Below are 27,500 nucleotides of genomic sequence, written 5' to 3' on the forward strand. Positions count from 1 at the left end.
TGGAAACAAATTACTATCTGCATACTAGAAAAAGGTTGACACACTCGAAGTAACACACACACACACACACACACACACACACACACACACACACATTCATGGCAAGCGTCCATAGAGACATTGCAGCCATATTCAATCATTCCTCTTCCCATAGTCACTCCTCACTAGTGTCCATTTCACTGAGTCCATGGTTCACTCCCCACTGCTGTCTACTTCCAATAACTAAAAGGTTTCGGTAGATTTCGGAAAAATGAAGTACTTTTCTGGGTTTACTGCCCACTGGTGTCCAAATGCCATATACCTTACTCACTCTCCACTTATCCACCTCCCGTAGTCCCAGGTTCATTCCCTATTGGTGCCCATATCCCTTATTCTCAGGTTCATGTCTCTCTGTTGCCCACTTTCCATACACTGTCAATTCCCACTAGTAACCATCTCTCACAGTATCAGGTTCATTTCCTTCTGACATTCTTCTCCTATAGCCCCAGGTTCACTCCCCACTGGTGTCCACTACCTCGATTTCCTGGTTCACTGCCCACTGCTGCTCACTTCCAAAAACTTAGGATCTTTTGGTAGGTTTCAGTAGTTTCGGAAAAATGAAAAACCCTTTTGGGTTCACTCCCCAATGGTGTCCAAATCCCATATTCCCGGCTTCACTCTGCACTGGTATCTACCTCTGGTAGTCCCAGGTTCATTCCCCATTGGTACCCACCTCCTATAGTCTCAGATTCATTCTCTCTGTTGCCCAATTCTCACAGTCCGGCTTCAATTCCCACTGCTATCCTGCTTCCGTAGTCCAGGTTCATTTATCTCTCATAACTTCCTAAAGATAGTGGTGATATTCACATCCAAATCGGTTGCCACTTGTCTAGCGCTTTGCCCAATCTGTAAACGGCCGATAACCAAATGACTGTTTTCTGTTGAAATTCTTCGAGTGTTGTACAGAATATATATGTAAACTAGCGGTTAGGATATTTATGCGCTGATTATATATATATATATATATATATATATATATATATATATATATATATATATATATATATATATATTATATATATATACAGACACAAGGGCTGTCCCAGAGTAAGGTAAGTAAGGCTAGCTCCGAAATGTGTTGAGCAAATTTGGTGAACCTTACAAGCCAGATGTGTTGAGAATTTATTACCTTACAAGCAATGATCTACTAATTTTGTGTACTTCTTATGTATTGCCATGCTGATCGTATTGGTAAAAAAAAGGCAATGTCTGCTGTCACCGGTAGGCTCCATAGGCAGTTCACTTTAATCACTGAAGCGTCGATGTAGAATTTGAGACACTTGTTTACCCCGATCCTTATGACTATCTGTCAGCTGTTTTGAGACACATCGGGCTGACACTTTTCTAAAATCTAAATGTTCGATTATTCTATGAATAGCGGATTCGGAAATTCCAACTGAATAGGAAAGTTGTTGAACTTTAAGCCGCCCGTCTTTCCGAATCAGATTTCCAAAACGCTGAATGAGTGTGAGTGAGAAGACGATGACCTTCCTCTCTGTGGCATATTTAGCATGTCAGATCAACCTTGTTGATATTCGTTACATTAGAAAGTTACCTGCTTCTAGTTTATAACATTTTCCCCATAAACAATTTCCAACTCTGAATAAAGGATGTTATCCGTTTACCTTCATAATCGTATTACTGCATGAATTTCTTCCTTTGACCACTTAGTAATCATGGTTGATATCTTTGGTTTGATGTAAAAAAAAATGTCAGTTCATCAATTGTGCTCAAACGTTCAGCACAGGTGCTCATCGAATAGATATTTGATTTCCAGTTTACATGTTTCATATACAAGCGTCATGAGTTATGACCGACGTGCACTTATTTACAAGTCTGGCAACCCAATTCCTTATGGGCTCATTGTTGTAATGGAAATATCAAAAAATGATACAAAATATTGTCCATTACAACAATGTTAAAATAGGCCCATCAGTGGGTTCGGATATCAGACCTGTATATATGCACACGTCGGTTATGGCTTTTCTTACCTTAATTCTGGGACAAGCCTTGCACATAAAACAATTATTTTACAGGCAGAAGTACACAGCGACAATGAGGTAGATGGCAGCTATCTCAGACTAAGGGTCCAAAACCCAGGAGTGAGTGATGCGGGAACCTACAGTTGTAAGGCCTTCTATCTTGATGAATCAATTGAAATGAGAGAAGAGACTGCAGAGATTAATGTGACAATCAACAGTATGTACAAGTTTAAAAACGAGACAGCTCATCTACATAGCATCATTATAATTATTATTTGTAGTAGTGGTACTATTATTATTATTATATTATTATTATTATTATTATTATTATATTATTATTTATTATTATTATTATTATTATTATTATTATTATTATTATTTATTATTATTATTATTATTATTATTATTATTATTATTATTATTATTATTATTATTAGTAGTAGTAGTAGTAGTAGTAGTAGTAGTAGTAGTTAGTAGTAGTAGTAGTAGTACGTAAGTAGTAGTAGTAGTAGTAGTAGTAATTAGTAGTATAGAGTAATAGTAGTAGTAGTAGAATGTAGTAGTAGTAGTTAGTAGTAGTAGTAGTTTGTAGTAGTAGTAGTAGTAGTAGTAGTTTAGTAGTAGTAGTAGCAGTCAGATTAGTAGTAGTAGTAGTAGTAGTAGTAGTAGTATAGTAGTAGTATAGTAGTAGTAGTAGTAGTAGCGTGTAGCAGTAGTAGTAGTAGTAGCAGTAGTAGTAGTAGTAGTAGTAGTAGTAGTAGTAGTAGTAGTAGTAGTAGTAGTAGTAGTAGTAGTAATCGTATTAGTATCATAATTATGATGATGATGATGATGATGATGATGATGATGATGATGATGATGACGATGATATTATTATTATTATTATTATTATTATTATTATTATTATTATTATTATTATTATTATTATATTATTATTATTATTATTGTTTTTTATTATTATTATTATTATTATTATTATATTATTATTATTATTATTATTATTATTTTATTATTATTATTATTATTATTATTATTATTATTATTATTATTATTATTATTATATTATTATTATTATTATTATTATTATTATTATTATTATTATTATTATTATTATTATTATTATTATTATTATTATTATTATTATTATTATTATTATTATTATTATTATTATTATTAATATTATTATTATTATTATTATTATTATTATTAATTATTATTATTATTATTATTATTATTATTATTATTATTATTATTATTATTATTATTATTATTATTATTATTCGCACTTCCTTACAAAGGGGCATTCTATTTCCGGGCCCATCATTACTTGTTGTTTCTTCACCTTAATTACGCCATTCACACACATATAATCGTGTTTTGTTGATAAAAGGTAAACCAGAAACCTCCACAGTATCCCTCTTCGTCTAATAAATTGAAGCTTATAATTCAATATTCATTGTTATCCTTTTTTGTTGTCTAAGGGGAAACTCGAAACATCCTATCGTCTGTTTTCGTTTATTAAATTGTAGCATCTATTCAATTTATATTGTTATTTATCTCCACGAGCATCTATCAGAAACTTTTGCATTACATATAGATATCAATTAAACGTTTGAGTTTACTGGAGTTAAATACATTCTATTTTAAGGTGAGCACAATACCATCAATTAATGACTGGCGTGTCTAACTCTATAGATCAATACTCGTTATAAAGAGAAGTAATTCGATTAAACTATGAGAACGGGATTAAAAGGTGGGATTTTTTGTATATATCGGGTGTGAGAAAAAAACAAACTCGGAAAAGTTTAGTAGCCTGCAGCCTCCAGACTATAAATTATTATGAAAAACAAACCCAATTATTAAATTTATGTATGCAGTTTTCAGAAAAAATAAATTGGAATTTCTTATCTTCCAGGAGTGTTTTATAATTACACCACAAATATTCTATATCGAACATTTTTGGTTTTAATTCTCTAATTTTGACGCGATCTTTCGATCCATATTTTGCTTTGTGACTGATCTGTAGCAATTTTTCCAATAACCCACATTATTTTCTAATGTCTTGAATAGTGAGTCAATCCAATGGATTTTGACTTGATGCTTTTTACTCTCTGTGTAAAACGTTATAACACCCTTATAAACCATAAATGACCAGATGTTGCAGTACCTAGGATTCAATCAAGCAAGGTTATATTGGAGGCTATTCATCTTTGAAAATAAATCGAATATGATATCTTCTCGTACTGAAAATTTTGTAGCATTGCTCGAAGCTAAAAACTTCTTCCAGACATTGTTCCGATCGGACATTTCTTTTTCAATCGGACGCGCCAACTTCTTAGACACGTAATACTGCACTGATAAAACAAGACGCCACTTTGGAAACTTTCTAAAACATTCTTTTTATACGAGTTTGGTAAAAACAACTGAGCGATCGGAAATTCCAGGATCGACAAAGAGGAAGAGAAAAAGTTTTCTTATGTCTTGTTGGGATAAACGATAGATCGCCTGCCAGGTCTTTCTTCGTTTCTATGTTACTTTTTGACGTTTTGTTTTTGTTAGCTGATGAGGGATTTTGAGTCGGAAGCAGTCCAGGTGAAGTGATTTGTTCTTTTTTATTTCTAAATGTGTCATGTCCATCTTAGTTTATTACCCTTTTATCCACAATGTGACCATTTTGGTTTAAGACGACAATGTTAAAGAGGTTGTAAAGAATCTTATGGAGAAAGTGTCTACCTTAGAAAATGCGGTAAACCAACAGGAGAAAAAAATCAACAAGCTTTCAGAGAAAGGTAAGAATGCATCATCATCATCATCATCATCATCATCATCATCATCATCATCATCATCATCATCATCATCATCATCATCATCATCACCATCAGCATCCTCACCATCAGCATGATCATCAGCATAGTTAATGGCACTGCCACTACCCATGGCGTCAACACCACCGCAACCACTGAAAGAAAAACCAACACCAACACCCTCACCACTACCACCACCACCACCACCACGATCATCATCATCATCATCATCATCATCATCATCATCATCATCATCATCATCATCATCATCATCATCTTTATCCATGTTATCTTCGTAACCAGCAGCGACGCCGCCTATGTGGCAACACCACCACCACCACTAACAACAACAACCACCACCACCATCAACACTATCATTACCATTATCAACCATAAATTCTTATTTAAAATACGTCCATACTTTGTCATTATTTCAGAGAACATCAGGTCAGGTTTTCTTGTTGGAAATTCACACAATGGCGTTCTAAAAAAAGGAGAAGTCTTGAAATTCCAGCGTGTCATTCAAAATATTGGCAGCAACTTCGATAGTAACACAGGCATTTACACCGCACCTGTCGATGGGTTATACGCATTCCATCTCTACGGAATGTCTTTCAAATCATCAGGATGTACGTATAATATGATTTTCTCTTTCTTAGGGAATGGTTTTCTATTGCGCACAATCAAGACGATGTCGTGCTCTATGCGCTTTACATTGGCAGTAATGTCATATTAATAGTTTTAATACTTTAAAGTTGGTTACATGATGCAGTTGATTATCACAGTTTCTGTAACGTAATTTTTTAAGCAACCATTCAGAGCCTCTGAGGCCCACGAAGCCGGTGTTAATCCCGGTTAAGTAACATGAAATTTAGATAAGCAATTTAGATAGGAGGCTAGTCTATCTCAACGTACTTTTCACCTGATCTAACAGAACCAGCTACCCTATAATCACAATTTTCCTTTTTTAGTCATGTCTCTGTTATGAATAATATGTCATCGTCGTTGTCCAAAATGTGTTCATAAACCAGAGTTGTTTTTTTATTACAGACTGATCTTGAGTTAAATAAGCCACATTTCATAAGGTTTGACACTTTTTGTTTACTCTGTAAGTTGTTCAAAGATTACAGCTTTTGAAACGGCATGCTACAGAAAAATACTCAGAATATCATGGACTGAAAAACAAACAAACAAAGAAGTCCTGAGAAGGATCGGAATAAAATCACCAATTCTTCTTCAAATTGTAAAGAAATTGAAAATGAACTATTTTGGCCATACGACTCGCCACGAATCATTAGAAAAGCACATTTTACAGACAAGGGTAAACGGCAAGAGAGGAAGAGATAGACCAAAAAGAAGCTGGGAACAAGATATATGTGAATGGCTGGGAATGACAACAACTCAAGCAAGTATACTGGCGGAAAACCGTAATCTGTTTCGCAAGAAAGTTCGGGAAGCAACGTCCTACGCAGGATCCGCTGACTAGAAAGAAAAAAAGAAGTTGTTCTCACACATTGTTTGATTGTTGGTGGGTGCCCTCTGTTTTGTAACAAGGCTTTGTGTTATCGGCATAAATACCTTTTCCCCCTAACGAGTCTGCTGTGTGAAATAACAACAGAATCAGTGATTATATTTTGTTAGTTGGTGGTTTGAGCACAGCCCCTGCTGCTTTTATTACACACTGTTGATATATCTAATGGTTTTATTTCGTTATTAATTTACTCCCATGTCAGCTTCAGTTGGTCTTTGTCTTGGGATGAGTTCACTATAGTCGTGATTGTTGCCCAATAGTGTTATTTTGGGAAAGGCTATTTGTTTTGACACCCCTCCAAAGTGACTGATTTTAACACCTCTCACACAGATTATTGTTGTTAAAACAGGTGGTCGTCATTCTGCAGGATGGCGTCGAGTCCGATTGCCTATAGATAGTATGCGCTTGGCTAAGAAGCTCAAAGCATTGCCATCCGGAAGTATAACGGACCAACACACAAAACTGTGTGTATCCATGAACGGTTATAGTCGGGTTAATACAGTTCAGTGAGCATTACTCATAAACGCGGATGGTAAAAAACAACAACAAAGACCTGAGTGGCGTCATCTTCGAACTATCTATACACATCTCAATAGGTCGTTGTCTGCGACAGCCATCTCTGGCTCGACGTAAACTGATATGATGTGTACTCGTATTGTATTCAGATGTTGACATAAGCATAAACAATGATGTGAACATAAGTCGGTGCAAGAATGTCAACTGACAAGAAGGATACAAATTATGTTGAAAAAAAAACATTATAAAATTTTTTGATTAAAATATTTTGTTCTTTAAATAAAACGTTGTAAAAATTATAACACAAGATTCACTGAAACATTTCCCACAGAGTGGAATAAAAATCCAATGTAGAATTAAATGTTAAATAGGTCAAAATCACAAAACTTCACAAAAACAACAAGAGCACCGTTACACACGTCTACCTTCTGGGCGTACTACACACTACAGACTAGAAATTAAGATGCCATCAAACTGACACCAGAAGACGATTTCCACAAGGCATTTATCCAGTCCTCCGGAAGACTGGTTTTACTCTTCCAATGAAATAGGAGCCAGTTTTTTTGACAAAACACTTTACCTCCCATTTATCTACGTCTAAGAGAATAGATACAGTAATCGCCGGATTCTAGCACACCTAATTCCAGCACACTCTGCAATACAGCACGCTGGAGCTAGGTGACAGAATTGTATAAAGAGCTGAGTGACACCAATTTCCTTTGTCTTATTTATATCTTTTAATGAGAACTAATTAGTCAACAAGCAGAATAAAATCAATAACAAAGAGCTGATTGACGTCAACTTCGTTTCATCTCTTGATTTACATTGATTTACAGATAGAGAAATACAGATACGGATGATGGCCAACAATGAGGTCACTGCAACCTTGCTGGTGGAACACAGTGACAACTACGATCAATCCTCTGTTAGCTCTGTGGTCCAACTCAAGAAGGGGGACACTGTGAAGTGCATTCTCTTCTACGTCAGCCATGTTGGAAATCGTCTACACCCATTTCCTTACTCTGGATTTTCAGGCTATTTGATTCAGTCAATTTAGTCAGGTTTACTTGGACGAATTTAACACTGGAAAACCATGCATTTAACCATTTGGCCAGAAAACTCGTCTTTTAAATATCGATCGATTTAAACGACCCTCATCTTGGCAAAAACTCTCAAACCTAGGACTTATCGAGGTCTTCCTTAGTCCTAGGTTTGATGGGTGTTTTGTTGTTTTGTTTTTTTACACTAATCAGGGTCATTTAACTCGATCAATTTTTAAAAGACGAGTTTTCCGGCCACATTTTAAAGTAGGTACATGTTTTTTTTTCCCGAGTACTTTAGCCATCGTTAACTTATAGCCTGACACTGACCACAAAAATTACGTCAAATAACAAGTCTTTGGCCACATGACAAAAAAAAATCGTGAGTTGTATTCAAAAGTTGATCCAATGGAATCACTTGTTTTCCTGAGCTCTACTAACAATAACTCACTAGGCGATTCACAAACAAAAACGATGTCGAAAGATAAGTCATAGTGGGTTCAAGGGTCAGGCTAAAAGTTCACGATGGCGACGCTAAGGCCCAATAACACCAATATTTTTGCGTCATTTTAGGTTTGTGGACCGCCTGGTGAGTTATCTTTAGTAGTGGTCAAAGAATAGTTGATCCGATTGGTTTTGATTTGTTTTCATTTAAGGCCAAAGAGTTGACTTTTGACACCATTAGTTGGTCAGTGCGTAACCATCGGTAACAAACAAACACACACACACACACACACACACACATATATATATATATATATATATATATATATATATATATATATATAATATATACATATATATATATAATATATATATATATATATATTATATATATATATAATATATATATAATAGAAGAGAGAGAGAGAGAGAGAGAGAGAGAGAGAGAGAGAGAGAGAGAGAGAGCCTGACACTGAAACCCTCAAGTACATGCAATTTGACGTCATTTTAAAGGTTTGTGCAGCGTCAAGTGAGTTGTCGTTAGTAGAGCTTAAGGAAACAACTGATACCGCTGGTTGAACTATTGAATACAGCTCACGATTTGTTTTCTTTTCTGGTGAAGGAATTGTCTTTTGACGTAATTTTTTGATTAGTGTCAGGCTATAAGTAAGTTCACGATGGCTACGGTCAGTGTCAGGCAATGAGTTAAACAAAGGGCACGGTTAAACTGACATGGCGTGTACTAATTTGTTGGTCTATTAACCCAAATTATTATGATCACATTATAGGGAATTAGATTAGCGGAAGAGTAGCAAGGGACGCTACTCTTCCGCTAATCTCATTCCCTATTGTAATTGAAATACCGTCAACTCAACGCAATATATTGTGTGACATTCGCAATAAAAATACACCAATACAAAGTAATTTGGAAAAAGCAAGGAGAAAACTCGCTTCCATCAGTATCTCTTAGCCATATTATGAAAATATGAACCAAACATAAAAAATCTATTATCGAAACTATATCTAGAAGTTATAACTTTTTACAGTGTCGAAAAAGAGTGGACAAAGTTGATACTCTGTCAACACTTTTTTGAACCTTTGAGGAACTATTTCTGCGATTCCATTGCATCAAGATCCCCATTTTTTAAATCTATTACGACAATATAAAACCCACAATTAGTTTAAATTAAATGATCAGACCTTTATATATGCGAACGTATGTTAAAACTAGATGTACATATTTTCAAGTCTGATAACTGAATGCAACTGATTTTGATTTAACATTGTTGTATTGGACAAAATGTCGTGTTGGTTTGAGAGTATTTAAATCACAACAATGACCATATAACAAATTTGGAAGTTTGACCTGCAAATAACAAAACGCCGATTAAAACCCTTCCATTTGGTTACAATTAAGTCGGAATAATAAATGTTGTATGGGATATGATATGTGTTGAATAATTGTTTTTTTTTTGTGATTAAAAAGATCCAGACATCCTATTGTTATTAATCAGAAATATTATCATCAGTATCGAATTTGTATAATTGAGACTAATGTGCACAAATTTTTCTCTCCATATAATGGTGGCAAAAAGTATCCCCTCAGTGCCATTAGGTCTATGGAATAGGAGTTTATCTCGGTTTGTATAGCGTAAAACAGACTATAGCAATTGCTTGTTATATTTTTGATTGTATGCTAGTCTATCATAAAATACTTTTCGCCATATCTAATAGAACCAGCTGCACAATCACTGCTGGGTTGATAAGAGGGAGGGGGGGGGGGGGTCAGAAAAAAAATTTCGACTTCGTCCAGGATCGATCTCTGTTCCTTTGCTTGCGAACACGTGCTCTACCATCTGAGATAACGACACCCCGCAGTGGTGGTAGAAGGTGTCATAGAAAATTTGACCAGAATGTGACCAAAAACAGAACCCTAGGGAAATTCCGATTGCACTGAGGTATACTTCCTCTTTCTCTTCTTATCGGCTATGAGGTCTTGTGGTATAACACTCGCCTTCGGATTGAAAGAACCCGGGTTCGAATCTCGTTCTGAGCGGCGCATAGTTCAGTCCTTGGATAACACCCTTCACTCACTTTCTCTCACCATACTGGGGGTGTAAAATGAGTACCTCGACCTGGTCAACGGAAATTGGTACAACAATTAGACTCAAGATAACAAAAACATTTGTACTGCTACTATTCTGCTAAACCTGACTACATTTCACAGTTTGTTTTACTACTTCGAGTCATTGACCTATGACGTGTCAAGAAAAACTAGGTCAACTCACTAAAGGGATCTACTTCTATTGAAACTTTGCATTTTCAGACACTGACTTCTACTTTCTAAATAGGACCTAAGCCATTCAAGAGAGGAACCGGGACTTCTAAAGCAATATTCTAATCTATAGAAAAGAATAAGATGGTCCATTGCGTCAACCGCTGTATCTTTTATGATATAATAGGTTCTTTAAAAAAACATTAAATTTTCTGTGTAACGTTTATGCATAGATACAATTTAACAACTATTTTAAACATATGTCCTATAGTGTTTGTAAAATGTATATTTTTGTTTTAAATCATTATAATCCATATTGTATGAACCATGCACGAGTCTACATAATATGTGAATAAGATCACCTCTTATTCTACGATATTTTAGTTAAGTCAAAATTAGGTACTTTAATTTTTCTAAATAGGACAGATGTCGAAAATCAGATAAAATTTTCGTAGCGCGTCTTTGTACGTTCTCAATGTTAACAGACTGTCGCTTAACCCTCTCATTACCAGCCATTTTCAAGATTTTCCCCAAAACTTCATACCAAACTAACACAAAAATATATCTTTTATCACTCAGACATAATAGCAGTAAGATTGTTGCGATAAATATTTTCTGTAGCCAAACATGCTCTACAACTTACTGTCCAAATTCTTAAAATTTTATGATGTACAAAAGAAATTTGAAAAAGAAAAATATTGGTTGCATCGTAACGAATGTGACGATTTCCCTATAGTTGGTAAGGAGAAGGTTAAATAAGAGACTCCAAATTTCCATTCTCTAGACAAGGTCTTATGACAGACTTATAAAATAGGAATTTTAAAAAAAATCAAGATAGCTAAAGATTCTGTATATAATTCCCACAAAGCACTGAGATCTAATAGATTCAAAACGAAACTGTGCTTAAGGATCGGTTTTGGGCGGTCGCCATAAAATAACTCCAAGTATTAAGTTTAAGTTATTTTGAAAATTTGTTTCCGAGAAAATTGACTGTCACCAGGATCTCTTCGTTAATTATTGATAAATAAACTATCTAGCATTATAATTAGATTAGGTGTAGCTTTGTTAAAGTGCGGATAAATTGATGCATTGTCCACATGTTTTAAATCTTTGAGAGACCATGATTTAGACTAATACATTGAAGGTAGAAGGTAAATAACCTGTTTTGATCAATTATATATTTTTCATAACTGATAGAAACATGAAAACAAATTTAATTATAATTATTTTTTTTACAAAATTGGATTATTTTTGTGGCAACCGCCACAAAACGGCCTTTTAGCACAGCATAAAATGCAAATTTGACTAATGTCAAGACACGAGGTATTATTACATCAAGCGTTACCTCAAAATAGCTTTATGTTGGGGCGAACCAGTCACGTAAAAATTAATTTAACGTCAACATATTTACAAGAATTGAAGTGACCAGAAAAGTCGCCTCCCATAGTCCCAGGTTTACTCCCCACTGGTATCCACCTCCCATAGCCCTGGGTTCACTCCCCACTGGTGTCCATCTCAAACAATGGGTACATTTCTCTCTTGTATAGTATGCAGTTGACTTCCCACTTGTTTCTACATATTCAGCCTCCAGTTCGTTCCTCATAGGTGCCGCCATCCTATAGCCTCAGGTTTACTCCCCACTGGTTCACATCACATCTCAAAGTCCGGGTTTCTTTCAACTTGTTATAATACCTCTTGGTACCTGGTCCACGCGGCTATGTGGTCTTGTGGTATGACACTAGCTTTTGGGTTGGAAGGTCCTGGGTTCCAGCCACCCTCGTTGTATAGATGGTGTCCTTGGAAAAGCTCTTTACTCACATTCTTTTACCGTACTCAGGTGTAAAATGAGTACCGTCATGTCACGTGTTAAGTGTTGCTGTTGGCTTGGGACCCCTTGTAAAGCGCTTCGAGCATGTTAAGTGGACATTGCGCTATATATTATATATATATATATATATATATATATATATATATATATATATAATTTCAAAACCCGCAAGTTCCCACTTGTGTCTACATTCGGTATTCTCGAGTTCATTCCCCACTTCTGTTCACATCCTCGGGTCTCTTGGTTTCCTTCCTCTAATATTGACATCCGATTATTCTTGGTATACTCTCAACGGGTGTCCATCTTAAATTATCCCGGGTTCCACACCCCCCGGTGCACACCATTCAGAGTCCCAATTTAAATGCTCACATTTACTATGATTATGATGTTGATCAAGTGAAACAATAAGAGGGCCAGGCCTCTTTCTGCTCTGATCAGTTATTGAGCAAATTGTTGCAGTTCAGCAGTTGGGAACAGCATGGCGGTTATAGAGCTCTTTTTCATGAAAACATTACTGTGAAATAATTGCTGCGCAATTGTTTATTTTAAGTTAAAGCCACTGGTTCAATGTCACTGTAAGATAAGTCATAGGTCCTTGGTAACACTGATAGATGCATTTTCTTTGTTTTGTTTATATAAGTGGTTTACGGAGTTTGCAAGACAATTAGGTCATTACATTGCAAGTACATAGGAAGTAAATGTGATGGTAAAAAATTTATAGATTTATGATTAAAAGCACATGAAAAATATTAGGACAAAGGGGAATGGTTCTAGTAGGCAAAAGATGTATATTACAACAGTATCAGTGGGCTTAGTTTGAAATCACCTTAAGGTCTCATCCAGATACCAGCACATGATCCCACTTACAGGAATACACGCAAATGCTTACAGATCATCATATACTCAAAACAAAGAATATAACAGTACATAACAGAGAAATGATTTACAAGTACAAATTATAATCTCCCTAAAACTGCAACTATACATTCGAATGTTTCCCTGCCTGCCAAGAACTCCGGTTAGGGCCAGGACAAAACCAAATAGTCTCATTCCAAATAAAGACAGAAAGCAAGTTGGGAAACAGGTATAAGGTTAAGGTATAGAAGGTGGCGTCCTTATTTACTATGGATAGAAGCATATAAAAAAACAGGAGAAAGGAGGAGAAGAAGGCACAGGAAGAGGAGGAGTAGAAGGAGGAGGAGGAGGATGATGATAATGAGGAGGAGAGGGATATGGTGGAGGATGATGATGAGAAGATGGGGTAAGGAGGAGCAGGCGGAAAAATAGAAGAAAGAAAGAAAATTTTTGGAGAAGAAATGATTTTTTCGACATTTAAACAGGACGGAATCAAATCGGGCAAGTAATATTTGACCAACCCCCCCCCCCCCCCCCCCCAAAAAAAAACAAAAAAAAAAAAACAAGAAAATAAACGAACGCAGAGCGATCTCAGAAAACAATAGATTTTATTTTATTTTGAATACAGAAAGAAATGGAAGTTGGAAGAAATTCAATATGGAGAGAAAAATAAATGCGATTCATATAAAAGGGAACAACACAAAACAAACAACGTTTCGGCCTCTGGCCTTTTTTACGAGTAGACACGAAATATATATAATAGGAATATAATATTATGCCAATCTAATATATATATATATATATATGTGACCCATCGTGTCAAAGCGGTATTATGTCGGGATCCACTCGGTTAGGGAAATTGAATTCTTTGCCACAAATATCAAACTTGGGTTTAATTTCTGTACGTTATGCTGGAGAATAAATACTATTTCTTGTTTTACAAAAACTTCTAAGGTCCAATTTCTCATCATTTCTCATCATTCTATCTCTAAATTCACTTTCTGGGGTCTGAATCATTCCGACATAATACCGTTTTGAGACGGAGGGTCATATATTTCGTATTTACTTGAAAAAGGCCAAAGGCCGAAACATCGTTTGATTTGTGTTGTTTTCTTATATATGACTCACATTTACTCACTTTAACTTTCTCTCCATCTTTTCGGCTTATTTAGGCACCTCTAGTTTAAGGAATTGAATATTGAGAAGAAAAAGTATTAAGGGTAAATAAGGATAAAGGAAAAATGGTATTCGTATGACTCCACAGCTCCACGTTCAGTCCATGTCGGAAACTCTCATGGAAGTTTAGCTGAATGAAAATAAAAACAAATAATAAAATTGATATTATCAAAGCTGCTGATACCTAAAACCAAGCCGTCTCCCTTCTTCTTCTTCTTCTTCTTCTTCTTCTTCTTCTTCTTCTTCTTCTTCTTCTTCTTCTTCTTCTTCTTCTTCTTCTTCTTCCTTCTTCTTCTTCTTCTTCTTCTTCTTCTTCTTCTTCTTCTTCTTCTTCTTCTTCTTCTTCTTCTTCTTCTTCTTCTTCTTCTTCTTCTTCTTCTTCTTCTTTCTTCTTCTTCTTCTTCTTCTTCTTCTTCTTCTTCTTCTTCTTCTTCTTCTTCTTCTTCTTCTTCTTCTTCTTCTTCTCTTCTTCTTCTTCTTCTCTTCTTCTTCTTCTTCTTCTTCTTCTTCTTCTTCTTCTTCTTCTTCTTCTTCTTCTTCTTCTTCTTCTTCTTCTTCTTCTTCTTCTTCTTCTTCTTCTTCTTCTTCTTCTTCTTCTTCTTCATCTTCTTCTTCTTCTTCTTCTTCTTCTTCTTCTTCTTCTTCTTCTTCTTCTTCTTCTTCTTCACTTTTACCATCATCGCATCATCCTCATCATCAACATTATTATAACCATCATCATTATCATCATCATAACCATCATCATAACCCTCATCATCTTCATCATCATCTCATTATCATCATCATCATCATCATCATCATCATCATCATCATCATCATCTTTTTCATCTTCTTCAAATATACAGACGCATTCATTCAGACTCAGTTTTATTAGTAATTCTGTCGATGTTCATTATATCCAAGAGGAAAAAGAATAAAATTATGGAAACTTTTAACCACAAAGCTGCCGTACTCGAAAAAATAAAATGACATGTTTTAAAATTTTGGCCAAAAATCTCACCCTTAAAATATCGATCGATTTAAATGACCCTTATCTTGGCAAACACTCTCAAACCTGGGATATCGTGAAGTCACTGTTTGAGAATTCTTGCCAAGATAAGGGTCAATTAAATCAATCGAATTTGGAAGGGTGAGGTTTCTGCCCAAAATTTTGAATCATTACAGTAGGTCTCAATATCGCACGTGATTTGCAAGTAAAGCACTGCTAGGAAAAGCACAGGCTGGATTCACATCTTTGAACAGAGTTTTGAGAACTAAGCATATCTTCCTTCGACTAAGACTTTTCAACTCAAACGTGAAGTCAGTCATGCTGTATGGATGTGAAACTTGGAAGGCATCGCAGGCACGAATAAAGAGGATACACATTTTCGTAAACATGTGCATGCGTAAGTTACTCGGAATAAAATGGACAGATAGAATTAAAAATGAAATAGTATGGGGAAAAAATACAACAGAAACCAGTGGGAGAGGAAATAGGAAGAAGACGATGGAGGTGAATTGGACACACTCTTAGAAAGAATTACTCCACTAAAACAGAGCAGAAGATCAATGGGAAGGCCATGGAAAACTTGGAAAAGAATTAAAGAAGCTGATATACAGAGAAGCGATAAGACATGGAACGAGGTAAAAAAAGTTATCTCAGGATAAAGAGGGATGAAAACTGTTTTTCGCCTGTACCCTGACCCAGGGTGAAAAAGGTAATGATGAGATAGGGATGAAAACTATTTGTCTGTGGCCTGAACCCTGACCCAGGGTGAAAAAGGCAATGATGATGATGATGAATATTGCTTATGGTTTCTGCTGGCAATTTTTCCATTTAAAAACTAGCTCTTTAATAGAGTAAAATCCTCTAAGCGTACTCAAAGTGCTTTACAAGGGGCCCCAAGCCAACGGCAACACTTAACATGCATTACGAGATGGCGATAATACAATTTTTTAAATTTCTTTAATCTGACACATAGTTTATTTTTTATTAACGTAAACAGCATCCAAGCAGTCCAGAAAATATACAATCTTCAAGTTAACATAAACAATATTGAATTAATAACAATGGTCAGAGGCATGTCATCAAACAGACAAGAGTGGAGATTCCACTTCACAGACATCAAGAAGGCCCCCGAGTCTCCAAAGTCGGCCGACTTTGCCCGGGAACAGGTTTAAATCAGTCATTATCATCATCATCATCATCATCATCATCATCATCATCATCATCATCATCATCACCATCATCATCATCATCATCATCATCATCATCATCACCATCATTATCATAATCATCGTCATCAGCACCTATTAACGCACCTAAACTAAATACAATTTATACCTATGGATTGACATTAAGAATTCTGGAAATGAATTTATCCCCGTATTCGCCATGTTTTACTGACGATGATTATTTTCTGCTACCATTTGTACAAGATAATCGTCTATTGCAAAGTTTTTCCATCCCACTGACACAATCAATTCCAAGGGAATAGACTAGTTCAATATATATATATATATATATATATATATATATATATATATATATTATATTATATTATATATATATATATATATATATATATATATATATATATATATTATATATTATATATATATATATATATATATATATATATATATAATAACACACACAAAATAACAACACCCCCCGCCCCCACCCTGTTATTCTTAAATCTATAACCGGCATGTATTTTCCGTGCTATCGGTGCATACCATAAGATTACTATACAATTTGGGCTATCAGGCTTTTCAGTTTGGGTTGAATGGGAGTATAAAATAAATGATATCCATCACTTACTTGCCAATACAATTACTTTTACATTTCTGATAACACACGACATCATAAGTAGCAACTCGTTTTTTCTGTTATAAAAAAAGAGAATTAAATTAAAAAAAGAAGTTATATTATTAGACGGTGTATCATTAGTATATATATATATATATATATATATATATATATATATATATATATATATATATATATATGTAGTATATATACGTCATGTAAAAGAGTAAGCTTATCCAAATAGGTTACACGAGAATTTTAGTGAGAAACATCGTCAATTATTCCAGCAATTGAATTGAATGAATTTAAGAAGCAGGTATTTCGCTGAAACTTGGTCAATATTTAATGGGTTGAGGACAGTTTTACGTTCCAAGTTAATGGATTGGACATGATATTGAGTACTAGAAAATTACTTTCTTTGATCGGTGTTGCTTGATATTTGGGGATAAAAGCATTACATTATAGTTGGTATTTATTATTTAGGCGTATCTACATTATTATTTGGGCGTACGAAATTTGATTATTTGGGCATAAAAACTGACCTTTGCTGAAAGAAATTATGGGACAGTTTACAATAGGATATAAAACATAGTGTTTCTGATTCTACTCTACATTCTATTCTAGATTATTCTGCATTCTACTTCACCATGAGCTGCACTTTCCAAGTATGCTGAAATTTCTATCATCTTACTAAGAATCTTTATTTTACGGACTTAGAAGTATTCAACGTATATTGAAAATGGTTACATAGGCAAAATAACTTTACATTTGGATGTGATTTTACGGATTTGGAATTTATGAAACTGATTGAACTGTGACTATGCTATTTGATTTGGATTTGGAATTTATGACAACAAATAAAGTAGTAAGAACAGAAACGTGGAATCTAGACTGAAATTTGAATGTCTTGATGTTCTGCATTCAATTATCATCCTTGGCTCTTGAACAATTTCGTCATTATTGACATCCACAACACAATGCAAAGGAATATCATTCATCATCATATCTTGTCGCGCCAGTGAGTCAGCCAGTCCCGGGCAGTCTGGTTGCATTCCCTCAGGTCAGCATTGGTGCAGTGAGGTCCCAACGAGCATTCGGACAGGATGTGGTCCATGGTCTGTCTGGGGTGACCGCATGGGCATTCAGTGCCCGGTGAGATTTTCCATTTAAAGAGATTGGTGACGGTGTTTCCCACCTTTGCTCTAGCTCTGTTCAACGCCACCCAGTCTTTTCTCTTGAGGTCTGTGCCTGCTGGGAGCTTTTCTGTTGGGGGCTGGAGGGCATCGTTTGCTGTCTTGTCCCATTCTACCCATTTGTCCAGGCGGAAGAATGCTGAATGGTCTGGGTGAAGGCTCTCTATTGTGAGGAAGCTTTTCCTTGATTTGAGCCTGCTTTTGGGGCAATTGTGGTCATAAAGGGTGTGTCTCTGGTCCATTTCCTGTTTGTATTTTTGTATTTGGGCATGAGTTTCCCTCCGGATGTGTGGTGGGGCTATTCCTGCTGCACGGTAGACCAGTGGTAATGGTGTTGCTCTCAGCTGGCCCGTTACGATCCGGCAGGCGTTGTTGAGCTCGGGGTCTAGCTTGGAGGCATGGCATGATCGGGCCCATACAGCTGAGCAGTACTCCGCAGTTGAGAAGCTGAGGGCCAATGCTGTGGTCCTTAGAGTTTTAGAGTCAGTTCCCCAGTTCATGTTTGCCAGCTTTCCAAGGAGGGCATTTCGCGTGGACACTTTTGCCTTGGTCTTCCTACGCGACCAGAGAGAAAAAGGAATATCATTACCATCAATCAAAAAGACACTATACGACCATAAGCCATTACATATGTGTGCAGCTATGCCACAATATATATATATATATATATATATATATATATATATATATATATATATATATATATATATGTATATAACATTTCGAGTATAATTCAGATCAACTTCTACAATATTGTTTCGAGCGCTCGCTCTCATCAGGAAGTGGAAGTGAAAGTAGATTGTCGTGTTTTTCGTACTTTCCTAGCTTCGTGTTTATGGTGGTTCGTAATTACATAAAAGGTGTTTATTTCTATGTGTGCATGAGGATGTTAGATCGTTTCTTCTGTTGACTGTTTCCATGTGTTGTATGTTTTTTTTTCTTTGAGGTTCCAAATGTGTTCGCTTAGTGTAGTAGAATGCTGTTTGTGTATATTTTTTGAAGGAAGATTTGTGTAGGTTGTATCTGGTATTGAATGAATACGCAATGAGGTCAATGTTGTTTTTGTTTAGTTTTGGCGTGTCTGGGCGTGTAACTGTGGCTTGATAAATAACCTTTAGTGAGCATGTGGTCTGGGTCCTGCACGTGCATTTTTTTCTCTAGGTTGTTGCTGGGCTGAGTTGACTGCGATAGTTTTTGTTTGTTGTTGGAGGAAATAATGTTTTGTATGACTAGCATGCGGGACCTTCCCTGTCACAGTGCAAATCCTTAACCACTCGGCCATTTCGCCCCCTATATATATATATTCACTAGCATCAATACAATGTTTTAATATAACATAGATAAATGTAGTTTCCATCAGTCTTTTATTCTGGATTATACAAGTTTAAAAATTCCACACACTGGAAGTTTCCCACCAAAATTAAAGCAGAAGTTGTTTTGTAAAATATCAAAAGTGTAGGTAAGATATTACATTTTGGTGCTAGGCTTTTAGTTGTTTCTATTGTTTGAGCTAGAAAACTTGATGGAATTTCAATTTTTTTTAAATCTGTTTAAATTCATTTAGTACTGAAGTTTCTTATTTGTTTCTTTTTTCCCTTTTGGTTCAGGAATAGTGCAGTTCAGTTTCATATATACAACATAATTATATTGTTATTGTCAGGCGTTAGTAGTAGTAGTAGCGTATAGCTACACTTCCAAATTCATTTCGTCAACCAATCTTCGAAAGCCTTCCTCCTCCCTAAGAACTGTTTCATAGCCACCTTCAAGAAGGTTTAGTTTAGTTACTGGACAGTGGAGGACGATGTGATCGCAGGTCTCTGGAGCTGCCTGACATTTCTGGCAGGCGTCACTGCTCCCAAATTTCCATCTGATGCAGTTCGGACATGTCCAGTTAAGAGACGATTTGAGGAAACCCAGTATTTCCTGCGAAGGATCACTACGTTACCGTTGTACAGGAACTTGTGCGCTTCCATGACCCTAAAGGTGATACCAGCCTAGATCCAATCCTGCTGGAACAGCTGAAGATGAGTAGCCAGACCAAGAATGATCCAAACCGGCGTTCAGACAAGGTTCTTCCTTCTCCTGGACTCACACCTCCAACTCATTGTCAGGCGCTGCCAGAGCGGGAGATTGCTTGAAATAACTAGGCAGATGTTCTGATTGATAGAGAAAGGCTGTCTCTCATGGCACGCAACCATCACAAATCTCAGAAGTGATTGTTCTTCTTCTTATAGATCTTATGTTAATTGTTAGTATAACACAATGGATCGTGTCGTTCTCTTAAGCATGTAATACGGAGTTGGTTTCAGTTCCATATCGCTATTAATAGCATTCAATAGTCTGATATCACGTCCGCCCAGCAACGAGCAACTTGGTTCTAAACAAAGAAAATCGGTACTTTTTATTCTACATGCTGGCCAGAACTTTTTCAAGAATTTATAACAACTTGGCTCTACATATGATGTCGAACGCTGAACTCATATATATTCCATGTAGGGCATATTCTTCCTTATATGTTTCCGTTCTGGCTTTCAGCCACCAATGGGCCAATACTATGTCTGCAGTGCCTCTATCTCTTCTAAACCTGCTTTGTAATGGTGAAAGATATTCCACTACCTTTTCTCTAATTCTGTTGAGCGTGATTTTGCTGAAACTTCTCTTATCGTGGATAATAAAACAATTGGTCGAAAATCAGGGTATTTAAACTTTGATAACTCCGAATTACAATCGTTTGTTCTGTTCTGTCCTCAAAATTCCTATCTCGTCATACGATAGTTTTGCTTCGAATAAAACTCTTTCAAATATCGTAACTTTAATAACTCATAATCCAAACAAAGGGCCACCATCGTTTTTATCGCCACTGTTAACATACGATTAGTAAATTTCACGATTATCAAAGGATTAAAATGAATTTTAAACAGATTTTTTGTCTCTCATAAAACGTTTTGTTTTTAAGATACGATAAATTTACACCCCACCCTCGATGCGTTCACTTCTCTTTAGACTTCCGGGTGTCTCTGAATCAAGATTTTGAGATTGGAGGCTGCCTCTCTGTCACGGCTTATGCTTCGTAATCCTGCCTGCCCTTCAATGACTTTGGCATTTACTTTATCTTTTATTCTTCGCAGCATAACACTTCACAGAGGTTTCAATACGTGGCATATCAGACTTATTGATCTATAGTCGGAACATTCAAATGTATTTTCTTTCTTTGGGAGAAGGATGAATACTGGTGATCAATGCCAATATACATCATATAAAGATGTTTTTAAAAATGTCCAAATGGTACATTCTACGGTACTTCTTCTCTCAACAATGCGCCTCCAACTGTGTAATTCCAAGCTGGGATCTTTAGTCGGAAGGCTTGCATCATTTAAAACTAAGCCAATGTCGCTATAAAAAAGCTAAAATAATCACAGATTATAGAACGTCTTTTCTAGTCTAATGGGGAATGAGATTAGCGGAAGAATAGCGTCCCTTGATTGGACATCGCCTTACAGAGAGAACGTCAACATGGTTTTGCGCATGCGTCTCTCTCGTCCTCGCTTTCGGTGAAGTGTCTCCGGAAGCGAGGACTAGACACGCATGCGCACAACCAACATGACGTTCTCTCTCTAATAACTTTTCCGCCGGTGACGTCCAATCAAGGGACGCCACTCTTTCGCTAACCTCATTCCCTATAGGAATAAACCAGTCGAGCTAAAAATACAATAAAGACCCACTGTAACGTAAATGTAGTATTGGCTTAAACCATTTAAATCAAAGATCAAAGAAAGCGCTCATTTGTCTAAAATTATTGACTTTTGACCTTCATCTTTTGAAATAATTTTCCTTTCCCTGCACAGAACTGAACTTGTATTTGAATTTGGACATCATAACTGGTGACGCCAATTAAATAAAACAAACAAAGGGGAGTAGTAAGCAAATATGTGATGTTTTTTTGTTTGTATTGTTTTAGTTGTTGTTGACACTTTAAATTAAACTTATAATTTCGTCGTACATAAACTTCCATTTACTCTTCTAATATGATTATACTAATTGACTTAAACGATGATTTTGTTAGAAACTATACAACTGGTGTGTTATGATACAGTTTCTGATCAATATTGAATATTTCAAAATGTCGGGGTCGCCCACGGTCCGAAAATCCAATAAAGGTCAAAAACTTAATAGTAAAATATTTACCCTCTCCTTACCAGCCATTTTCAGGATTTTCTCAAAAACGTCACACCCAACTAACACAAGATTATAAATGACATCACTCAAATACAATAGCACCAACGTTCTTGCAATACATAATTTCTTTAGCAAAACATGCTCTCCAACACACTGTTCATTTTCTTTAAATTTTATGATGTACAAAAGAAATTTGAATAAGAATAATGTTGGTTGTATCGTGACGACAATGACGATTTTCCTATAGTTGGTAATAGTGATGATTGTGGTAGTAATGATGAGGTAATATTTTTATTATTGTTATTGTTATTGCTATTATTATTATTATTATTATTATTATTATTATTATTATTATTATTATTATTATTATTATTATTATTATTATTATTATTATTATTATTATTATTATTATTATTATTATTATTATATTATTATTATTATTATTATTATTATTATTATTATTATTATTATTATTATTATTATATTATTATTATTATTATTTTTATTATTATTGTACGTATTGGTGGTATTACGATTGTTGTATTTGTTTCTGTTGTTATTAATAGTATCAGTTTATTTTTTGGTTCCATTTACCATTTTTTTCCACTTTCATGTATGTTGTCATCAAATTGTTGATTTATTGGTGAAAGCCTAAGATTGAATAAACTTTGGTAATGAGTGGGTTAATTAATAGATACACCTTTAGTTACGGATTCGACGTTGTCAATTTTAAAATCAAAATATAACTTTTTCAGGGTTGTCAATTCACGAGTCAAAAATTAAAAATTTTGTATAAATAAAATAACTAAGATATTAAATGACCAGTATCATCCACTAAGACCATCAATTATTATGTCAGCGAGAAGTAGTCGCCCTTTCTCTATTTCAACGAAAACAGAGAGAAATCGAAAATCTTTTCTGCCGTCCAGTATTAGGCTTTATAACAACAAACAATAATCATTTCATATAATTATTTCGCATTTTTACTTTCAAAAAATGTACATATTAATTTATTAATTTATTTGTTTTGCAATCTTTTCAATTTTCAATTTATAGTGACAGTTTTAACTATTCTACAGTGTTGAAATTATTCATATTATAAAGCGCAGCTCTGGTTATGGAGCTGCTCCTTTTTTATATAAATACATCCTATTTCCATTGTATTTTTATCTTATTGTGTCAATTATAACACGTCTGTACAAAAAATTTCCTTTCTGGGACGCAATAAAGGATTATTATTATTATTATTATTATTATTATTATTATTATTATTATTATTATTATTATTATTATTATTATTATTATTATTATTATTATTATTATTATTATTATTATTATTATTATTGTTATTATCATCATCATCATCATCATCATCATCATCATCATCATCATCATCATCATCATCATCATCATTATTATTATTATTATTATTATTATTATTATTATTATTATTATTATTATTATTATTATTATTATTATTATTATTATTATTATTATTAATTGAACTCTGCCACAAACACATAGACTTACCTCTAACGGTGGGCTTGGGCAATTGCTCTGACATTGAGAGCAAAGTATTGTTGCTATTGGATTGCAAGTTTTTGTGCATCTCGTGACTGTGGAATTCTGTGAATGTTACACACAAAAGAAGGTGAAAAGAAAACATAATTAATCATACCATGTACAGTATGCTCCTTAACCAGTTAAATTGGCCAGAAAACTGACCCTCATTTTCGCTAAAAAACAAAGACCCAAAACTGGGACTTCGATAAGCGCTTTACAATGGGTGCTTAGCCAGCTGCAAGCTTAACATGTAGGACGAGACATGACGCCTCCTAGGCGATATTACATTTTTTTTTCTGACAGAGACAACGCTGTTAAGGACCAGGTACTCATTTTATACCTGAGTACGGCGAGAGAATGTGAATAAAGAGCATTTTTCAAAGATTCAAATATGCAATGCATGGACTCGAACCCAAGACCTTCTGATCCGAAGGCGAGTATCATACCGCTTGACCACATAATCGCACAGTATTAAAGTAAACAAGATGTCTCTTACTACAGGGCAAATATTCCACATGAAAGTGCTCCGATTTCATAGATCTAATTCTACTATTTGATAAACTTTTGTATCAGAACATATTTTTTGACGGGATTGAAATAACCCATCTTTGGACACGTCTTGAAATTAAGCAATTTCTACCAACTTTTCCACGTGCGGCATTGTGGTCTAGTGGTATGACACTCACTTTCGGATTGGAAGGTCCTGGGTTCGAGCCTCGCGCTCGGCGCAAAGTTGCGTCCTTGGAAAAGGCTCTTTACTTGCATTCTCTCACCGTACTCAGGTGTAAAATGAGTACATGGCCGTTAACAGCGTTGTCTTTGTCCGAAAAAGTGTAATATCGCCTAATAACAGGCGTCATGTCCCGTCCTACACGTTAAATGTAGCTGTTGACCAGGGACCCCTTGTAAAGCGCTTTGAGCACATTTAGTGGATATTGCGCTATATAAAGCTCAATTATTTTTAATTATTTTAGTTAAAACTGAAGAGTGGTTTTCCAAAAGTCCTTACCTACGTTTTTCCTATCTTGTGATTATTTCCCCTGATATGTCTCTTCTAAAGACTACCTTCTACCTTGACCGTGAGTTAGTTACTACCTTGACTTTAGTCAGATCCTTTACTCAATTTGGTCCGTCTGTATGAAACACCATTCCACAGAGCAGCTGATAATCCAAAATCATTGTCTGTCTTCAAGAAATCCTTGAAAACATTTCTTTTTTTTTATGTCCTGTACTTTAAATATTGTTTTTTGTTAATGTAATTTAATGCGCTAAGAGCCTCATTTGTTGAGGATACCGTGCGCTCTATGAGTTTATTATTATTAGCATCCGGGTCAACATTTTATCATGATTAAGTTTTTAACTCATACAAATCAAAGGACATTCTGGTGCCAATTGATGTTTAACTCTCTCCTTGCCAGCTACTTTTAGAATTTCCCCAAAAAATTCACACACCCCCCCCCCCCAGCACAAAAATAGACTTTTCTTACTCAAAAAAAAGTAACAAGTGAGCTCGACAACACAGTGTTTAGTATGTATAGTTGTAATCAAAGCATTTCTTAAAATTTTGTTATGTACAAGAGAAATCAGAATGAGAAAATTGTCGGTTACATCGTAACTAATGTGACGATTTTCCTATGGGTGATAAGGAGAGTGTTAGAGTAAAGTTTACATTTCAATTTAGCACATCGACGGAGAATCTAAAAAAAAAGTAGAAAAAACGATCTCAAGAGTTTCTGAAAACAATCCTTCAAGTTGTATACATTCAAATTTTGATGTTTGATCTAAAAATGTAAATATTTCAATTTTGATATTTGGTTCCAAAATTGATCAATGTTTCCACCTGCATGCTCCTTTTCCTTTACCCCTTTGTGATTTAGATTGTGCGAATGGTCATTATTTAGCAAACAATAGGCGTGATTGGTAATCTAAGGAAATACACAAGAGGGAAAAAAGTCATGACGTCAGACTTTGTACTTTTTTTTATTCCTAAAACCTTTGAAGTGTTCCTTTAACTAGCCCTTAAGAAGGATTTAAAATAAAAAGGCTTTATGATTGAATCATAAGGTGGCAAAATTATTTTAGTAGCAGGATGATTAGGCAGATTCTAATAATTACCAGAGCGAGGTAAACAGTCTTTGTTGACGAAAAAAGGATGTTATCACTCTGAAACCAGAAGATCATTTACGCATGATATGTATGAAGTGCTACTGAAGAGTGGTTTTACACTTCCAATTAGATAGGAACCAGTCTTTTGACATAACACTTTTCTTTCCTAATATAATACGTGTCTGTATAAAATACTCACTAATTCTGCCAGCCATACAACCGATAAACTTATAAATTATTTATTGTAGGATTTAGAAAATCTATTGATATTCTTATCACTGTACTGGCGATCTAAATAAATAAACAAATGGTAGTGTGGCATCCCTCTCATTCGTTCTATTGTTGGTAAACAACTTACTATGTTTGTCCGAGCGGGTTCGAGGGTGTGTCTTGGTTGATAAGAAATCTACCGGTTAATTGGTGATTTTTGCTTAATGGTGACGTGACCTCTTATTTGTAGGTTTGACATCGCTATTTTTTTAAATCTCATAATGCGAGTACTGGGTTACTATTTAAAGATTAGCTTCTACCTTTATATTGCGCAATGATCACTAACCGTGCTCAAAGCGCTTTACAAGGGGTCTCTGGACAAAAAGCAACATTTAACATATAGAACGGGACATGACAGTCTTTTTTTTACATTTATTTATTCAAAACGTGTCGTAATACACAAAGGAATATAAAAAGAAATAAGTAACGTTGATACCATATCAATAAAGGTTTTTTTAAAAAACCCTAAGAACAAATCAGTGAAGGGATAGTAGTTTACTGTGCGGCTATGTGGTTTAGTGTTATGACACTCGCTTTCGGATCGAAAGGTCCTGGGTTCGAGCCTCGCTCGGCGCATAGTTGAGTCCTTGAAAAAGGCTCTTTACTCACATTCTCTCAGGTACTCAGGTGTAAAATGAGCACCTGGCCGTCAACGGCTTTGTCTCTGTCGAAAAAATTGTAATATCGCCTAACAGCAGGCACCATATCTCGTTCTACATGTTACGTGTTGCTGTTGGTCAGGGACTCTTTGTAAAGCATTTGAGCACGCATAGTGGGTATTGCGCTATATAAAAGCTCAAGTTACAAGCTTATTATGTAGGCCTATCTATACATAATATTGCATCCCATTCGTGTGGATGCCATGGCTGAATGGGTAAGGCATCTGTCTCAAAATGCTTGTCGAAATTTGA

At 35.2% G+C, this 27,500-nt stretch overlaps 2 protein-coding genes across 5 annotated transcripts in view; one reads left to right on the plus strand and one right to left on the minus strand.

Annotated features, from left to right (window-relative positions):
• LOC144957022 (uncharacterized) overlaps positions 1–8,384 on the plus strand; it is a 12,274-nt gene extending 3,890 nt beyond the window's left edge. The window contains exons 3-6 of the mRNA XM_078887951.1: positions 2,076–2,238; positions 4,706–4,810; positions 5,263–5,454; positions 7,709–8,384. Of these exons, the coding sequence (XP_078744077.1) occupies positions 2,076–2,238; positions 4,706–4,810; positions 5,263–5,454; positions 7,709–7,929 (681 nt within the window). The 3' untranslated portion in view covers positions 7,930–8,384. The remainder of the gene's footprint in view (positions 1–2,075; positions 2,239–4,705; positions 4,811–5,262; positions 5,455–7,708) is intronic.
• Positions 8,385–13,903: 5,519 nt separating this feature from the next.
• The window catches only part of LOC144956607 (uncharacterized), a 17,248-nt gene continuing 3,651 nt past the window's right edge, over positions 13,904–27,500 (minus strand). For 2 of the 4 annotated variants that reach the window (XM_078887219.1, XM_078887218.1), the window contains 2 exons: positions 24,181–24,276; positions 17,572–19,029 (listed from right to left, as the gene is read on the minus strand). In XM_078887219.1, coding sequence (XP_078743345.1) covers positions 18,958–19,029; positions 24,181–24,276 — 168 coding nt within the window. In that variant the 3' untranslated portion in view covers positions 17,572–18,957. Of the gene's footprint in view, positions 14,621–17,293; positions 17,359–17,571; positions 19,030–24,180; positions 24,277–27,500 lie in introns of those variants that run through there. The other 2 variants (XM_078887220.1, XM_078887221.1) reach the window with 2 other exon arrangements.

The sequence above is a fragment of the Berghia stephanieae genome, chromosome 11, assembly GCF_034508935.2.
Source record: "Berghia stephanieae isolate SIO BIC M18660-M18661 chromosome 11, UCSD_Bste_1.3, whole genome shotgun sequence".
Taxonomy (NCBI): domain Eukaryota; kingdom Metazoa; phylum Mollusca; class Gastropoda; order Nudibranchia; family Aeolidiidae; genus Berghia; species Berghia stephanieae.